Source organism: Euprymna scolopes, chromosome 26, assembly GCF_053919585.1.
Source record: "Euprymna scolopes isolate OS-2025 chromosome 26, ASM5391958v1, whole genome shotgun sequence".
NCBI classification, from domain to species: domain Eukaryota; kingdom Metazoa; phylum Mollusca; class Cephalopoda; order Sepiida; family Sepiolidae; genus Euprymna; species Euprymna scolopes.
Genome location: NC_136507.1, coordinates 102050577 through 102067884, shown reverse-complemented (window position 1 = coordinate 102067884; position 17308 = coordinate 102050577). Strand labels below are relative to the sequence as shown.

Below are 17308 nucleotides of genomic sequence, written 5' to 3'. Positions count from 1 at the left end.
AAGAAGATATTAATATAGAAAATATTCCGAAATCTAGAAACGTTTTTAGGAAAGGGGCGGAATTTTATTGCTAGTCGGCTGAGCTAAGGATCTTTTCATTAACGAGGTACAAGCGCAGTTGGTCATCGGAAGACATTCTGTGGAAAAAACTTTTGAAACAAGCAAAGGGATGACATATTGCGTTGATGCGACAGGAGTTAGAGCTTAGCAGAAAATATAGGACTAATTAGTTTTGAAATTAATTTCGAATATGATCCGATCGTTTGCCAGGGAGAGTTACTTCATTTGTCCGTTTCGTGAGGATGTCTCTAGAACGTGTCTTCCGTCATCGGAGCGGTAACCAGCTCTCCTGGAGGAATAAACCCAATGAAATGCTAGGCACATCCCCTGACATGAGTATGGTCGTCCAGTCTTTGTTGGGGGGGGGGCATTGCTGCAGATAGCACACTTGTATAAATAGTGAACAAAGACAATTTTTATAAAAATATTATTCTTTTATTTAACACTGGAGGAGCATATTAAGTTGAGAACTGTTAAGATCCAACACGTCCTGTCAATAGAGTTCGCAGCCAAACTGCTCTGTGTCCGCGTCGTTTGGAGTGTCAGCTTCAATTGTCTTCATTGAAAGAGAGAGAAAGGGAGTGAAAAAGAGATAGATAGATAGATAGACAGAGAGATAGATAGATAGATAGATGGATAGATAGATAGAGATAACACGCATACATGACTTGGTTGAGTTTTGAGAAACAGCTGTCAATCTGATTACATAAATAATCTCGTCACCTGTCAAACTGCAGAGTTAGCAGGCCCCACAATTTGAAATATCTGCCTCTGCCTGTATCTGTGCATCTTCACACGAGTACAGAACTAGCCTGGCACATGGTTTCATTATGCAAAAGTCTCAGCTCCCCCCAAAAGGGAGCTTCTTCTTTGTGCCATACGAGAAAAGGCTAGTCATTTGGTCATCAGATCAGATGTGGTAACAATACTCCAAGCAAAATGCGTCGTTATAGCGATTGTAGCTGGACACCCGGTGTTGGCCAGTTGTGCAATACGTTTAAACATGATATTTTAATTTATGCAGATTGCGTATGTATTATTATAAAATAAAACCTGTATTAAATCTTATATATTACGAGGAATAATTTGCCCGGTGGACTAATTCGCAAAATAATAAAATAATAATAATAATGATAATGTTCATTGAATTTCGTCTGTGTTTGTTTACAATATCACGTCAACTGATATTTGGGCTTAATGATCTTAAAAAATAGTCTTTCTCCTCTTATATCTATAAGAATTTTTACAAGGGAATACTTTACGTCACACCGAGCAAGGGAAATAATAAAATTACTTCCCTTGGCGGTGTAACGTAAAATATTCGCCCATAGAATTTCTTTTTATCTATAAGAGGAGAAAGACTATTTTTAAGATCGGATTTTTTGATTTTCGATATTTATTGAATGAATTTCTGTACAAAACATATCTAAGAACATTGCCAGAAACATAAATTACCTTTGTGTGAAATTTGCAAAAAGTAGGCTCAGCCGTTTCGGAACCTATGAAAAAGGGACTCGCACGCACACACACACACACACACACACACACACACACACACAGAGTGACTTTTATATAATAGTGGAGATATGACACTGTTAGATTTCTGGCCCGATAGAAGGAGCCTACATTTTTGTAGCAGATTTTTTACGGTTTATGGAATTGCTATCGTCTTTATTGTGTCCCTATGATAAAGAACCCTTTTTGAAGAAGCTCTCCTCATTTAAAGACCTTATGCATACTTTCAGCAATGATTTCAAATACCGCAAATAAACAACGATATCAGGAATTGTCAATCATCTGTACTAGTGGAACCTGTGGAAATTCCACAGGGGATTCATTCATATGTAATGTGTTGATGTTGGTATTCTGTCGATGTGTAGCGTAAACGGAGACGTTCTGATATTATTGTAGCTCTCTTCGTAAAATTGCAAAAGTATTTATCTAAGCTAGCAGGGATGCCCGGCGTAGCCCGGTCGTAAACTACGCTTAAATATGATTAATTCTTGCAGATTTCGAATATATCATTATAGTGTTAATGTTCTATCAATCTTTACATATTATAAAGTTGCGATTAAAAAAAAAAACAACAAAAATAAATATCCATCTGATTTGAGCGCATCAGCTTGAAATCAAAACTTATGAAAAAAAAACATGTATATATATATACATAGCTTAAGTTCCTTCAGCTATAATCAAAACCGAAACCAAAACTTATGAAGAATTCTTGGCAAAATTATTTAAAAAAAAAATAGATGACTTAAGAGCCATGAGCTATAATCGAAACCGAAACCAAAACTTATGAAGAATTTTTGGCCAAATTATTTATTGCAAGAAATGAAAGTCCATAAAAATTAAACGACAGTCACTCAGATGTAAGCGTGACACACAAAATAAATTACACACACGCTATCCCATTAATATACAGATTAAAAAAAATGTGTATTTTTTTAGTTCGTGTCGATCTTGACTGTCATCATGATTTTATTCTGACCGTTGTTTTTGTTTTAAAAAAAATCAAGTTTGAAATGTTGAGAGGATTTGTTCATCAATAAAAATATACTGTGTCATATGATGAGATGTATCGTGGCCGTTACATTTCAACTCCATAATAATTGGTATTCCGACCGTACAAAAATCTCGCAAAGAAACAAAAGAAATTCGACGCGAGTTTTTTAGTTGAAAGAAAAGACATTTAATAACAATTATTTCATCGCCGCAATTTTAACAGTCAACGACAATATTGGCGCATTCCTGCTTTTCCTCTCGGGGTCAATTAACAGTTTCCCAGTCCCCAGCTACAATCAGCTGCAATGTCTTCAGCTCGCCCAATGCACACAGTCGTCCGACAATTTTTATAAAGCATCTTTTAAAAGTTCTTCTCGTACCGACACGTGCTTAAAAGTCCTCACGAGATTAAAAATCTATCTCTTGCTGGCATGTGCTTCCAAGTCGTTGTCGTCGCCACGTGCTCTTTTCTCTTTCCTCTTTTCTTCCTCCTCTTTCGCTGACGTCACCTCTCGCCACGTGAGATTCCGTATCAATGGCTTCGTTACAGAAAGAAAGCGGGCAAATATATTTTGGCTGATAATAGTCGTCCTCTTGAATTGAACAATACGGACGTGTATAAAGGGCACTCGTAAAAAAAGAAAAACTCTCAGTCTTGGAGTTCACGTCAAAAAGTGGAAATAAAAACTTTGAACTATCATTATTATGTTACCGTGTGAACAGTTTATGTATAGGATTTAAGCCCGGCTCTCTGCTTCCTGAACTTTACCAACATACAGGAACTTAAATATAATGTAAACAAATATCTTGCTACACAACTCCCTACTTAGAATGCCCTTCCAACTCTGGCCCCTTTGACTCTCTCCCAAACTCTTAATCCGACTCAACAACCCTGATAAAAAAAACAAAAAATAAAAAAACAATATCACATCTCGGAAGGCTGGAGGGTGTGACAACCAAACCGTTTGTAAAATATTAATAGCTAAAATGGGGCTCACAGTTTAATACATGTAATTAATATAACTAAACAAATAATGCCATGTCTGAGAAGGCTGTAGAGTACAACGGTCGAACGGTTGTGGGCATAACCACATCTATGACGAAAACAAAATTTTCGTCTGAGAAATATCGTGATAAAATTAATTACGTCAATTTGGTAAATTCTCTCCAGCGAAACGAAGAAATGGAAAGAATCCGCAGAAGATTGGTTTCTTTTTAATCGCCTTCGATTGGAATTCTATAGAAATGGATAAAAACCCCGGAAAAATATTAGAAGAAAGAAATTCAAATTAACTTTTATTCAATATTTTTCTCAAGTCTTTTTGAAAGATTAAATGCCCCAATCCTTATAAAAATGAAAGATAAAAACGGAAGGAATTCAAACAAGCGAGACAGTAAATATATTAAAAAAATAAAATAACTACCTAAGCACCTACCTACATGATCGTGTGTATATGAGCTTTTTTATGAAAGGAAATAACAATTACCAACAAGCGTAAAGCATTACTCTTAGTTATTATGATGCCTAATTGAAGTCATCACCATCCACTTGGTCTACATGCAGTCATTTAATCCAAAAAGATTATTTTTATTTTTTATTGCATTTTCACCTCAAACAAGGCACAGTGCCACTTTGATGTAGGGGCTACTATTTGGGAAAAAAAATTGCAGCGAGAGTATGTAGGGAGTTGAGCAGCGAGAGGTCCGTTTACATTTCACCTGAACATGTCAGTACAATCAGTACAATTCCAAAGTCTAGCAGTCCCAGGGAAGAAACTATTAGTGTAAAAGACTTTCTGGCATCTAGAAATCTATACTGTGTGGGAATGGGGGGTTACCTGCTTGTCAGGGGTATTTATGTCGACGGGTCACAAAGGCTTTTACTTTGTCGGAACTCTACCATTAAAAAACTTATATAACAAGCAGAGGGATAAAACATTTCGTCGATGGGATAGAGGTTGAAGCCTACCTGACAGTGGGATACCTATCAGGTTGGCGATTCTCTTTTGAGCCCTGTCTAAAAGGGAGAGACTAGTAGCAGATGCACCAGCCCAAATGTGACAGCCATATGCCGTACATGCATGCGATGATGGCACTTTTACCAAATTGACCAATTAATACTTTAGGCAGCTCAAAATAAGACCCGATTTCATGGAACGTCGACATGCGTGCATGTATTGCAATGATCCTGGCGATTTATAATAATTTTACTAGTTATAACGACATTCATTTGACCGTGAACTTTTGGTTAGAAGCAAAGTGTATCGGTTCCTTTCTGTGTCTTGTCAGTAGAGGAAAAATATTTTCGATTAAAGCAATCTTTTTGTTTTTATCCCAATCCATATTATTTCATTTGGAAGAGTTGAATTTTTCCTCATTAAAACCGACCTTGTGTGTAACTCTGTCTTCGTAGGGAATCAAGTAAATAAGGACATAGTTCTTTCAGGATGGAACGATAAAAATTTCGCCTTAAAGAAAACAACACTACATCTTTATTTTAAAACTTTTATTTAAAAAAATAGATTCAGGATACTTGATTATATAGTAGAGTTGACATCTATGAAATGTAGCCGTCTTCAGCCTCAATAGCACCTTGATACGAGCCCGGAACAGGGAACATACCTTTTCCAAATGGACATCGGCGAATACTCGGCGGATGGTGGCAAGTCACGTTGGTGATGATGACGTCGGGGAAAGAGGGGGCAGTGAGAAAAAGGTGCAAAATCGTAGCACTCCTTCTGAAACCAAGTCTGTGTCTCTTTGGATTTGTCAGTTATGATGCCACACCCAGGGTCTGCCAGCGGCCACCTGATTGCACCAGGGGATCACCACACTCTTCAGTACGTCCAGGTAAACTTGGTGTTGACTTTCTAACCGACTTCGAAGATGTGAGGTAGCTTGATGTGGCCCTCACTTGAAACCACACCAAAGACCATAACGGGAAACTATGTTTTCATCACGTCTCTATTTTTTGTGGCAATCCAGCGATGCATTTTGAGGGTGCTGGCAATCGTCCTGTTTTAATAACTTGGATCAGTAAAGAGCATGAGCTGTACGGCGGTGCATCTCCGATCTTGCTCGGTTAACATTATGTCACTTTCAGACATGATAGAAGTCCTGTTGCTCTTGAGATTTGTGAAAAACTGGTCAACTAGTACATGGTATGGAACAAAAAAAAAAAAAAGAAAGCCGGTTTTAACCAAACAGAATTGGAATCATGTTGTCTTATCTGAAGCGACAATGTTATCGTTCCACCCTATAAATTAATTGTTCAATTCATTAAATAAACAAGTCGGTCTTATATCTCTAGATAATTGATACATGATTTATTCGACATAAGCTGCAAGTTAAAAACGCGATGAAGAGAGAGAGAGAGAGAGAGAGAGAGAGAGAGAAAGAAAAAAGAAAGTGGGGAGGTAGCGGCGTCAATTATTTTTAGTGCGTGGCTTAATTATTATCGTGTTACTGAAACATTTTGAAATACATGTTCTCGGCCTGATCGCTTCTCTAAACTGCCCAGAAAATTGAACTTTGTTTTTACAAAGGAGTCATCACTTATCAAGGCCCAGAGGCCACTCGAGGATAATGGTTAAAGAGTGTATAGTAGTCAATGGGACAATATCATAGTAATCGTTTGTAGTGCAAAGTTGGTAAATTGGATTGCTGAAGGGGAACTGCTCATCAAGAACTTGTTTACGTTGGACTTAAAGACGACTATATTATAGTCACTTTGAAAGCAGTCAAGCGGAAGACAGTTTCACAGGTGTGCAGTTCTAAGAAAGAAGCTTTTTTCATGGAATAGGGGATACGGAAATACGTGTATGAATAGATTAAAATAAAAATAAAACGATATGAAAGTGAAGGGAAAAAGGGATTAGAAAAATGTTCCAAAAATGTTTTATATCGTTCATAAACATTCCAAAAGAAGATGTATTTCATTCTCACTTACAATATTTTATTCATATTTTTTTATGAAGTACATCTCCTCTATCGTATGTGTGACGTCACATCCGCTAAATTATTATGAACTTCTTTTCTCTCGAATATTACTTTATAGAACAAAAGTCAAGTCTGTAATCCTCCTTGTGATCTTCTCTCTGAAACGTATCCTGTTTACAACATAACATCAGATGAATCCGAACAAATATATTTTAAGTAATGTTTATGTTAATCTATAGAAAACATATTCACCAATATTTAATTATTAACATAGAATTATTTGGAACCGATAATGAAAACAAATTTATTCTATTTTTGTAGTGTAGTTTGCTTATCTGTAAGAACACTAGCTAATATATTAGCAATAATACAAAGACTGCTGGGAATCATTTTTTTTAACTCCCTTTTAACAAGGCATATAGACCTTTTTTACTCATGACCCCTTTTCCCTTCTTTTTATCTTGGTGGACCCTTCATAACTATTGGTCATAAGACAATCTTCTATTTTTCACTAATATAAATTTTGAGGTTTTAATAATCAAAGAAATAATATAAAATTAAGCTTTATTTTTAAATGAAAACTAATTTAATGCAAATAAAGTATTCTACAACAACTATGATGATAATAATAATAATAATAATAATAATAATAATAATAATAATAATCTAAATTAGAGTGATAATAATTCTTTACCAATCTCTTGTATTGTATTTTGTTATGTTTTGCTTGTGGGTTCCCAGAAATATTCCATGGACCCCAAGGATCCATGTGGACCCCGGTTGAGACACTTGGACGTAAGGAGCTACTCTCTGGGACCATGCATAGGAAAGATTTACAAGCTGTAGGTTTACTTTACATTTAAACTTTTACATAGCAGCACAGCCAGGAAAGCAGGTAGCAGGAAATGAATTCCAAAGTCTAGTTGTTCGAGGGAATAAAAAAAATTAGAGTAGAAAGATTTTTGACATTTAGGGACCTCAACATTGAATGAATGTAATTTTGGAGCTAAGCAGGTTTGCCGGGGATATGTACGTTGAGTGGGGCACAAGTGCAACAAGTTGATAAGAGCACATTCCATTAAAATACTTGTAAAACAAGTACAGAGATGCAATATTGCGGCGATGGGACGGGGGTTTGGGTTTAGTTGACAGAGTGGAACCTATTAGATTGAAGACTCTTCTTTGGACCTTATCCAAGAGGGAGAAGCTAGTGGCATATGTACCAGTCCAGATGTGGCAACCATATTCTGTGCATGGATGAATGGTTGCCTTGGTGGACAAGTCAGGCAAAGACTGAAATTTATTTGTCTCCATATATAATAAAATGACTGCAGAAATTCCCCTCCTGACCAAAGTATCGTAGGTTTGCAATAACATATGCCACATACAAATCCAATACATCTAATAGCCACTATCTTATGTAACTTTTGAACACCATTTTATACACATTCAATTGTTATACTAAAATACTACATTATACCCTAGGAGCAACATCATCACTATCGCAACATCTTTTGAGGAAGGGGTACTTATATTTAGTCCTACCACCGCCATCAATCGACACCGGAAGGAAATCCACACATTTCGCAGATTCTACTCCTACACGACCCGTGACTGGTTAAGAGATAAACAGATGCATCATTAACTTTCCCGTAATAGAATAAAAAAATCATAAAGTTTCCCTCAGGAAAATCAACTGTTTCTGACTAGTTGTCCGCTAATTCTCTTATTCCGGAATCAGATCATTCAAACGAACACTACAGAACATTACAATATGGCGTCTCTAGGACATAGATTGTTTCGCACGGCATAAATTTCAGTTATTAGACACTGATTTCCAATATATAACAACAGCGAATGAATTTTCCATCCCGTTTATGTAAGTGTTTAGCTCATTTGCTAAAACTAAACCATACACAAACACACGTATATTTTTTTTCTTTCTTTAGCTATTGACCAATATTAATCGGGGTTTAATGATTGATATTTCCTTATTTTTTTCTTTTATTACATATAATTATACACATTACCTGGTACTTCTGCAGTTTAAATCCCGTTTATTTTTCGTGTGTCTCGCTCGGCGACACCCGGCAAACGACGAAAGCAATCGGATTATACCGAACAAACGGAAGTCATTAACAAAAACGACCCTAAAAACAACCTACTCTAATAATTTCATAACTTTTACTATTTTTATTAATTGACGACAACCGTCGGCCTATACCGAATGAACGGAAGTCATTAAAAAGAAACGACTAAAAAAACAAACAAAAAAAAACAACAACAAAAAAACAAGCTTCCCTAATAAATTGATAATTTTTACTATTTGTAATAATTTTTTTTCTTTTCCGACTGTTTTTAGCTATTTTTGTATTTTTTTACATTTGATCCACCTCTCCAATTTCCAGGTTTTCGACTATGCTAACTAAGAACATCTTAAGTAAATTTTAATCAGCTAAGTCGAAAACCTAAAAAATGTCGTCATTTTAAAGAAAATTATGGAGGTGGACCTAATGTAAAAATTTACCTTGTCTTTTTTTTTTTTTTTTTTTAGTTTTTTTTTCTTTCATTAATTTACCAAATATATTTTTCGTTTTTTTTGTGTGGAAAGTTATTTTGTTATTTTTGTACGACGTAACCAAGCGACGTTTAACACCTAACAAATAAAGATAATCTACTTTTTTGAAGCCTATTCCGTTTATACGGCCTACAATAAGGTTATTCCTAATGATTAACTCAGCTTAATATAAACAACCCTACCTTCCCGTGATAAGAACGGCTTTCGGAATAAACACCCCGACCTCCACGAACAGCTTAGAAGGTTGGGATGTTTATTCCGAAAGCAATTCAAAACATTTTTTTTACACGGTGGTCACCTCTTATCAAGGCCCGGAAGCCACTCAGGGATAAGGGTTATTGCAAGTACAGTACGTTAGTGTGGAGATTTAATGAAGTGTTTACTTAAGAGGGCGGTTCATTAGGAATTTGTTAACGTTGGACTTGAAGACATCCAAGTTGTAGTCAGGTAGTAAGCAGGCAGACGGAACAGAGTTCCATAGGCGTGCAGTTCTAAGAAAGAAGCTTTGTTCATGGAATCTACGTTTTGATTTAGGCACAGATAAAGAGTGGGGGACATTTTTGACAGTGGATTCGGCTAGACGGGTGTTTTTCGTGAAAGATTGGCGAGGGGGGACCAGAGATTGGAGTTCAGACGAGCACCTGCCATGGAAATAATGATAAAACAAGGATAGGCTCGCAATGTCTGTTCTGTGGGAGAGAACTTGCAGGGTAGAGAAAAGAGCATCCCTCACTAAGCCACGAAGTCTATTTTGTACTCTGTCAAGGCAGGATAGGCTGGTTTTAGCAGCTCCTGGCCACATATGGCAATAGTATTCCATCCTTGGACGTACTTGGCTTTTATATAGATAGAGAATTGCATCAGTAGTGAGATATCTTCTGGAGCGGTAGAAGGATCCCACCATCTTTCCAGCGACCTTGGCAACAGACTTGATGTACGTGTTCCATTTCAGATCAGGAGTAAAGGACAAACCCAGAAGCCTGTCAAAACACGGGGCCTCACCCAGACGAGAACCATCCATTTCAATTGATGCCAGATGGGGATCAGAGCGTTGATGATGTAAGGATAGGAGTTTTGTTTTAGATGCATTAAAGGTAACCAGCCACGTCTTCCCCCACTGAACCACGCGCTTGAGATCAGAGGAGAGAGAATCAGAGAGAACTTTGTCATTTACAGCCTTTGATGTGTTGCCGTAAATGGTCGTGTCATCAGCATAGATGTCAACGAATGATTTAAGTATGTGTTTAGGGAGGTCATTGATGTAGATCAGGAAGAGAGTTGGGCCTAGGATTGACCCTTGAGGGACTCCAGCATTAATACTGCAGCCCTCTGATTTTTGTCCATCGACCACTACCCTTATGAGCCTATCGGAGAGAAATGATTTAATGATTGAGAAAACATTTCCAGTTATACCGCAGCTGGAAATCTTGTGAAGTAGGCCCTTATGCCATACCTTGTCGAAGGCCTCTGATATGTCAAGAGCAATTGCCCTAGAAAGGAAGCCTTTGTCAAGAGATATAATCGTTAGCATATCTGCGGTAGATCTTGCAGAACGGAAACCATATTGTGTGTCACTAAGAAGATTGTTTCTGCTGAGGTGGTTTACTATTTCTCTATTTAATATGGATTCTAGCAACTTACTCATAACACACAGGAGACTTATTGGTCTGTACCGAGAGGGAGATGACTTATCACCTGAATTCTTAAATACAGGATAAACTGATGAGGTTTTCCATGGAGTCGGAAAGCACTTGTCCTTAAGGCAGCGCTTAAACAGTTTATTAAGTATGGGAGCAAGTTCTGGTTGAAGCGTTTTTAACACTATAATTGGGATAACGTCAGGGCCAGTTGCTTTACTGGAATCAAGGTTCTTGATTAGCTTGGCGACCTCATGCACAGATATTTGTATGTTACCTAGTGTGTTCTGTGTTATAGGAGGAAATATGGGGAGTTGATGGCCTTCGTCGCATAGGGTAGAATTAGCTGCAAAGTTCTTTGCAAATAGTTTGGCCTTGTCTGATGCTGTCCAGATGACCTCTGGTCCATTGATAATGGTTGGGATAGAATGCACACTTCTGTTCAGGATCCTATTTGTTATTTGCCAAAACTGGTGGGAACCAAGCCGCTGATCAGCTACTTTGGATTTAACAGACTGGGCAGATAGCTCTCTTGCATTTTTTTTACTCTTTTACAGTGGTTTCTGGCAGTCCTGAAAGCAGCTTTAGTCTCAGTGCATCTATTGCGTTGGTAGCTATGGAAAAAGTGATTTCTGTGCGCGATGGCAGCAGCACATTCTGGGGAGAACCATGGCTGGCTGTTAGGTTTTTGTTGGAATTTTTTAGATGGTATGAATTGGTCTATGCCTACCATTAACCATTCGGCTAGATCTGATACTATAGAGGACACATCCTTTTTAAACATGGAGTGCAGAGGTAAATCAGATATGACTGTACGGAAGCTATCCCAGTCAGCCATAGAGTATCGGTATACAGTACGGTGGAGGGGTACGTCTGGGGACTTATATTTAATTTTTATCTTAACTGATACTACGGAGTGCTCGGAGGATCCTAAAGGAGATAGAACAGAACATGAACATAGCTCAGGGGAAGTTGAGAGAAAAAGGTCTAGGAGGCTTGCATATTGACCAGTATTATCGGGCACACGGGTGGGCTCGCGAACAATCTGAGTGATGTCGTAAGCAATGGCAAAATCATGACAAAAACTCCCCTCATCGTCTGTCTTATTTGAATGGGTCAGCCATTCCATGTTATGGACGTTGAAGTCACCACAGATGTGGATGTTAGCCGAGGGATGTGCAGATAGGATGTGGTCTATTTTCTCAGATATACTCTTACAGATAGTAACCCCGCTTTTATGGGGCCGATAGAGGGCAAATATAAATGCAGTGGTGTAAGCAAGTGCAACCCGGAAGCACATATAGGGTAAATTAGGATCTTCTCTAGAGATATCCCTGCCACACGGGAAGCCATCTTTAATGTAGGCTCATATACTACGTTGGGTTAAGTCGTAAAAATACCTTTTTTTTCTTCTTCTTCTTCTTCCAATTTTTGACCCTCGAAATTTAACTACTGGTAACCTTAAAATTGTCCAAATGTTAAGTAAATAATGGCAATTCATTTGGAACAATTCAGCATGTTCCCATACACGTATCAGTAAAAATAAACTATACATAACTTCCACATGTGATGCAATTCTGCTAAAAACATATACAGACTTTTGAAGTCTCGATAATCGCTCAATACTATTAAAATTAAATACTGGAACACTTAAAGGTTTACTACGATAAGCTCTAACGAAAGGTTTGAGAATCATTGACATTTTAACACGTACTGCTCTATCTTTCCTTGCGCACACGGAACTAATCTAAAATGTAATCAAATACATATTGCTATTTCCTTGCTCGGACGGAACACTCTCAAAATGTAAACACAGCATTGGTTTGGGATTGCAAATATGCACAAAATATCGACACGACTCTAACCCTTACCACCCAAAAGACAGCCCTAAAACTCTTTCACGCGAATCAATATTTAATTTTCGATTTTTAAGTGATTATCAAAACTATAATAATGCTTTATTTTTTTTTCAGTTTTTATCTATGTTGATGATTAAATTTATTTGGATATTCTTGACCGATTATCTAGGCATCATATCTGTGACTTATCATGGCGACATTATATTTGTAGAACTGATTAAACACTTTCAAATAAGTTAAAACACAAAAAACTATGCAGGTAGGTTTCAACGTACATTTTATTGGTTACGGAAACACTTATTTGTAATATATTTGTTTTTTATTTTTTAACATTTTTACTTTCTATGGTGTATTTTATTATTTAGAAGATATGCCAGAGCTACTTTTAGATGTGTTAGAGCTACGTCTTGCACTATACAGAAAAGAAAAACAATGGCCGACTTGAAATATAGTGTCATTGATAGAAGGCAGTTATCTGTTTTCGTTCAATCTAAAGAGTTATTAAATGCTTTCTTTATAATCAGCCAGTACCTGCAGGTTATCGCTCGAAATCATCACTAATCGCCAGTAACCAACAGTGCAGATAATCACAGACAGTGGCTTTCAATAGCTGCCACTGGAAAACAATGTTTGACAGTGTAAGCCAGATTATTTCATTTGGGCTACGACCGGCAGTGTACACTATTTTCCAGGGATGGCAGTGCCACAGACAACAACCTTACCGATTATATTCTGAATCTGTCATGCTTCCATCAGGCAACGCCAGTTAACGAGTTCTGCTAGTATGAAATATAATAAAATTCGTGACAGGATTATGAATTTTATTAACAATTCAATGAGTAGCATTTTAGGAGGAAAGTATGCCTCGTACACCAACTAGTAAAAATATAATTGAGTAGAAAATCTGAATAAATTTATCAACCAATCATCAGCAAATACGTCAGAGGTCTTGTTTTTCTTATTTTATTCTATATTATATAATGTATTGTGTTTTTTTCTCTCCAATAACCGTTTCAGATGGAAGTGTGTAAACACTTACCACATGTTGTTTCGGATAATTCCCTTGTACGATCCGCCGACACAGAAGAGTGAACCATCCTCCATTAAAGTGATTGCAGGTCGAAGTCTGGGGGAGGGCATGCTGCCAACCTTCTCCCAACTGTCTGAAATGGGGTCATAAATTTCAGTACGAGAGCTGGGTATACCACCGACCTTTTCTCCACCTAAAAAACAAAATCAAAACAAAACAAATTTGAATAGGTACCAATATAAAATACAATTTCAATTCAGGTATATATATATATATATATATATATATATATATATATATATATATACTAGCATTTCAGCCCGGCATTGCCCGGGTGTTTGGATGTGTATGTTGAGCAAAAAAAAAAAAATGTGGTAGAAGGAAGGCAGGCTCGAGCCCGAACCGTAAATGAGGAAAAGAACGGGGTAAAACCTAACGTTTATGCTGTTACGACCACCGCCAACCCGGAAGCGACATTTTAAAGGCTAGACAATCTAAAGGAGAGGATAACTTTAAAAAATATCGGCAAAAAAGTGCCCCCCCTGTAGAAAAGCGCCTAGTTGAAGGGGAAGATATTAATGTTTTTAGCCAATTTTCGATATTTGTCGTATGAAAGGTCGAACTTTGAAACGATACTGATCTTGGTAAAATCCGTCGCCTCTATTGAAAGTTTAAGGCAGACATGGAAACAGACATACATACATACATTTATATATTAGTAACTAAAATTTTTCGACCCAAACTGATGAAAAAGCTTGTCCTATCTTTGAATACCCTTTATATTCAAATATTTAGACCAGAAATTGTCTAAGTAATTTGGAAGAGACTGCAGAGGTCAATTTTTAAAAACTTTGACCCCTATTATGACCCCTTAATACTTATTGTTTTGGGCTCAAATCAAGTTATTAAGTTAAATCCATGTCGAAGGAACCTATATCTAAAATTTCAAGTGCGTAAACCAAAAATTGTCAGAGGAGTTTGGTAGAATTCTCAAAGGTCAAATCGTTAAAGTTTGACCCCTTAACCGCCAAATTTCTGGCCAAAAACCGATCACCTCAATTTACCCAAATCTCAGTACCCTGTTTATCAAATGTCGAGACTGTTATTGCTTAGGGAAATGTACACACACACACACACACACACACACACACACACACACACACACACACACACACACACACACACACACACACAGAGATACGTTTACTTTATATATATATATATATATATATATATATATATAGATATATATAAAGCTGAAGGTATGTGTGTGTGGCTGGTCACGAATAGGCTCCTATATGGTTGACTATTATAGAAAACTGATCACATATAATGATAGAAGATGTATCGAGACACAGGAATGTGTATACTTGATCTGACAGTATGATAATTCATTAAAATTGTGGGGTCTGTGTACACGTCTGGTCCACAAAGTATGGAAATAAAAAATTAAAAAATTAAAAAAAAACGTTTACAAGTGTTTTTGATATAGATGTACATAATAATACTTTGCTAAGTATGTTTTAACTTAAATAGGGATGGTATGATAAAATTGTGGGGTCTACGTTCGTGCCTGGACTCCATAGAATGGAAATAGGCACAAACTTTTATAAAGACTTTTCATATCTATCTGCGTAAGTATACTTTGATAATTATGTTTCAGTTTGAAGAAATATGGTATAATAAAATGAAATATATGCAGTTCTTTCTCTGGTTCTCCTCCAGCAGCACTGTCAGTAATTTTTTCCCACTCTATATCTGTTCCTAAATCAAAACGTAGATTCCATGAACAAAGCTTCTTTCTTAGAAATGCACGCACGTGGAACTTTCTTCCGTTTGCCTGATTACAACTTGAATGTCTTCAAGTCCAACATAAACAAGTTTGTTTATCAGATCTCCATTACTAGCGATTACTACGATATTACCCCATTGATTAATGTGCACGCAATAACCCTTATCCCCGAGTGGCCCCGGGCCTTGATAAGTGGTGACATCCTTGAAAAAAAAAAGCTATCAAATTTGCTCAAACCCAAGATGCAAAAAAAGCAAAAAAAAAAAAAAAAAAGCAAAGGACTGACATCTGAAGAGATTTTTTTTTTACTTCTGTTTACGCATAAACGAATAACCTGCCAATGGTATAACAGTATGAACGCTTTCAGCCAGGTTGGAATAGACAATATGAGAACCAAATATAACATATCTTGATGCTGACTCTTCCTTAATTAAAAGGAGCCGTACTTAAAAGGACAGAGGTATCGTTGCTTTTGAATATTCGCGTACGTGTTATCTTTTAAACCGAATGGCGAACCGAGGACGACGGATCCTGATGCCGATTCCTCGTGAATTTTCACCAGGATAACTATGACACTTCCACGTTCCAACGCCCTCTGCCAGGGTGAGGAAAGATCGGGCTTGAAAGGAGAAGCGTTATCGTTGTCGTTGTTGTCATTGTTGCGTACGTGTGATCGCGTTCGCTTTGTTGACGTTTCTTTCCCGTCTATTCTCCGGTCGAGACACCTCTCCTCAATGATTGATGACCAAAGTAAATTCGATTGATGTCGCCCTCTTACAAGATTAGTGCTGTTATTTCACACCGTGTAAAAACAAGCGGCCTTCATCCATCGTTTTAAATTGAATTTGTAATCAGAAAAATGAATGCAATTTTAAGAGAAACACTTTAGTGGTGTTCAATCATGACAAAAACAAAAAAACAACAAAAAAACAAACAAGCAAAAAACAAAACAAAAAAAAATAAACAAAGCAAAACAACAAAACATTCCGAAGATGTGTTCATTTAATCTGTACGTTTAGCAATGTTCTTATTACTAAGTCATCAGTTATTAAGACCAGAAGTCATTTAAGGGTGAGTATTTATCTCTTTTCTACTATGAAAAATGTGACACAAGCGTTGGCAAGTTGGGTTGAAGAGTCACCCAAGGAGGAGCACTGTAACTCGCAAAAATGCCTGGATAACCTCATCGAAATCCCTCGAGAAAGGCTCCCCAGGCGAGTAGCAATAAAATAACCCCTTCTCAAAGGGTAAAGGGAAATTTGTTGACATTAAATTTTAAAACGACTGTGCTGTCCAGGCGAGAAGCTCTTGCAAAAAAAAAAAAAAAAGCTCGGTCTACGAAAATTACCTCTAACGCTAGGGTCACAAAGGGAAAGCGAAAGTTATTTTCTGTTGTGGTAGCAATACTGTGGCATAATGATAAGCTGCCTTGTTGAAGTGCTGGAACTGTTCAGATTTAAAAGTCTTGTGACTGTCTCTGTATTTGAAAGAGGAGAAAATAAAAAGTAAAGAGGAGTAAAATAAAAAGTAAAGAGGAGTAAAATAAAAAATAAAGAGGAGTAAAATAAAAAATAAAGAGGAGTAAAATAAAATGTAAAGAGGAGTAAAATAAAAAGTAAAGAAGAGTAAAATAAAAAGTAAAGAGGAGTAAAATAAAAAGTAAAGAGGAGTAAAATAAAAAGTAAAGAGGAGTAAAATAAAAAATAAAGAGGAGTAAAATAAAAAGTAAAGAGGAGTAAAATAAAAAATAAAGAGGAGTAAAATAAAAAGTAAAGAGGAGTAAAATAAAAAATAAAGAGGAGTAAAATAAAAAGTAAAGAGGAGTAAAATAAAAAGTAAAGAGGAGTAAAATAAAAAGTAAAGAGGAGTAAAATAAAAAGTAAAGAGGAGTAAAATAAAAAATAAAGA

General features: G+C 36.7%; 1 protein-coding gene across 1 annotated transcript in view; it reads right to left on the bottom strand.

Annotated features, from left to right (window-relative positions):
* The window catches only part of LOC145247880 (kelch-like protein 26), a 218595-nt gene that overhangs the window by 111384 nt on the left and 89903 nt on the right, over positions 1 to 17308 (bottom strand). The window contains exon 4 of the mRNA XM_080109491.1: positions 13618 to 13801. Coding sequence (XP_079965617.1) covers positions 13618 to 13801 — 184 coding nt within the window. The remainder of the gene's footprint in view (positions 1 to 13617; positions 13802 to 17308) is intronic.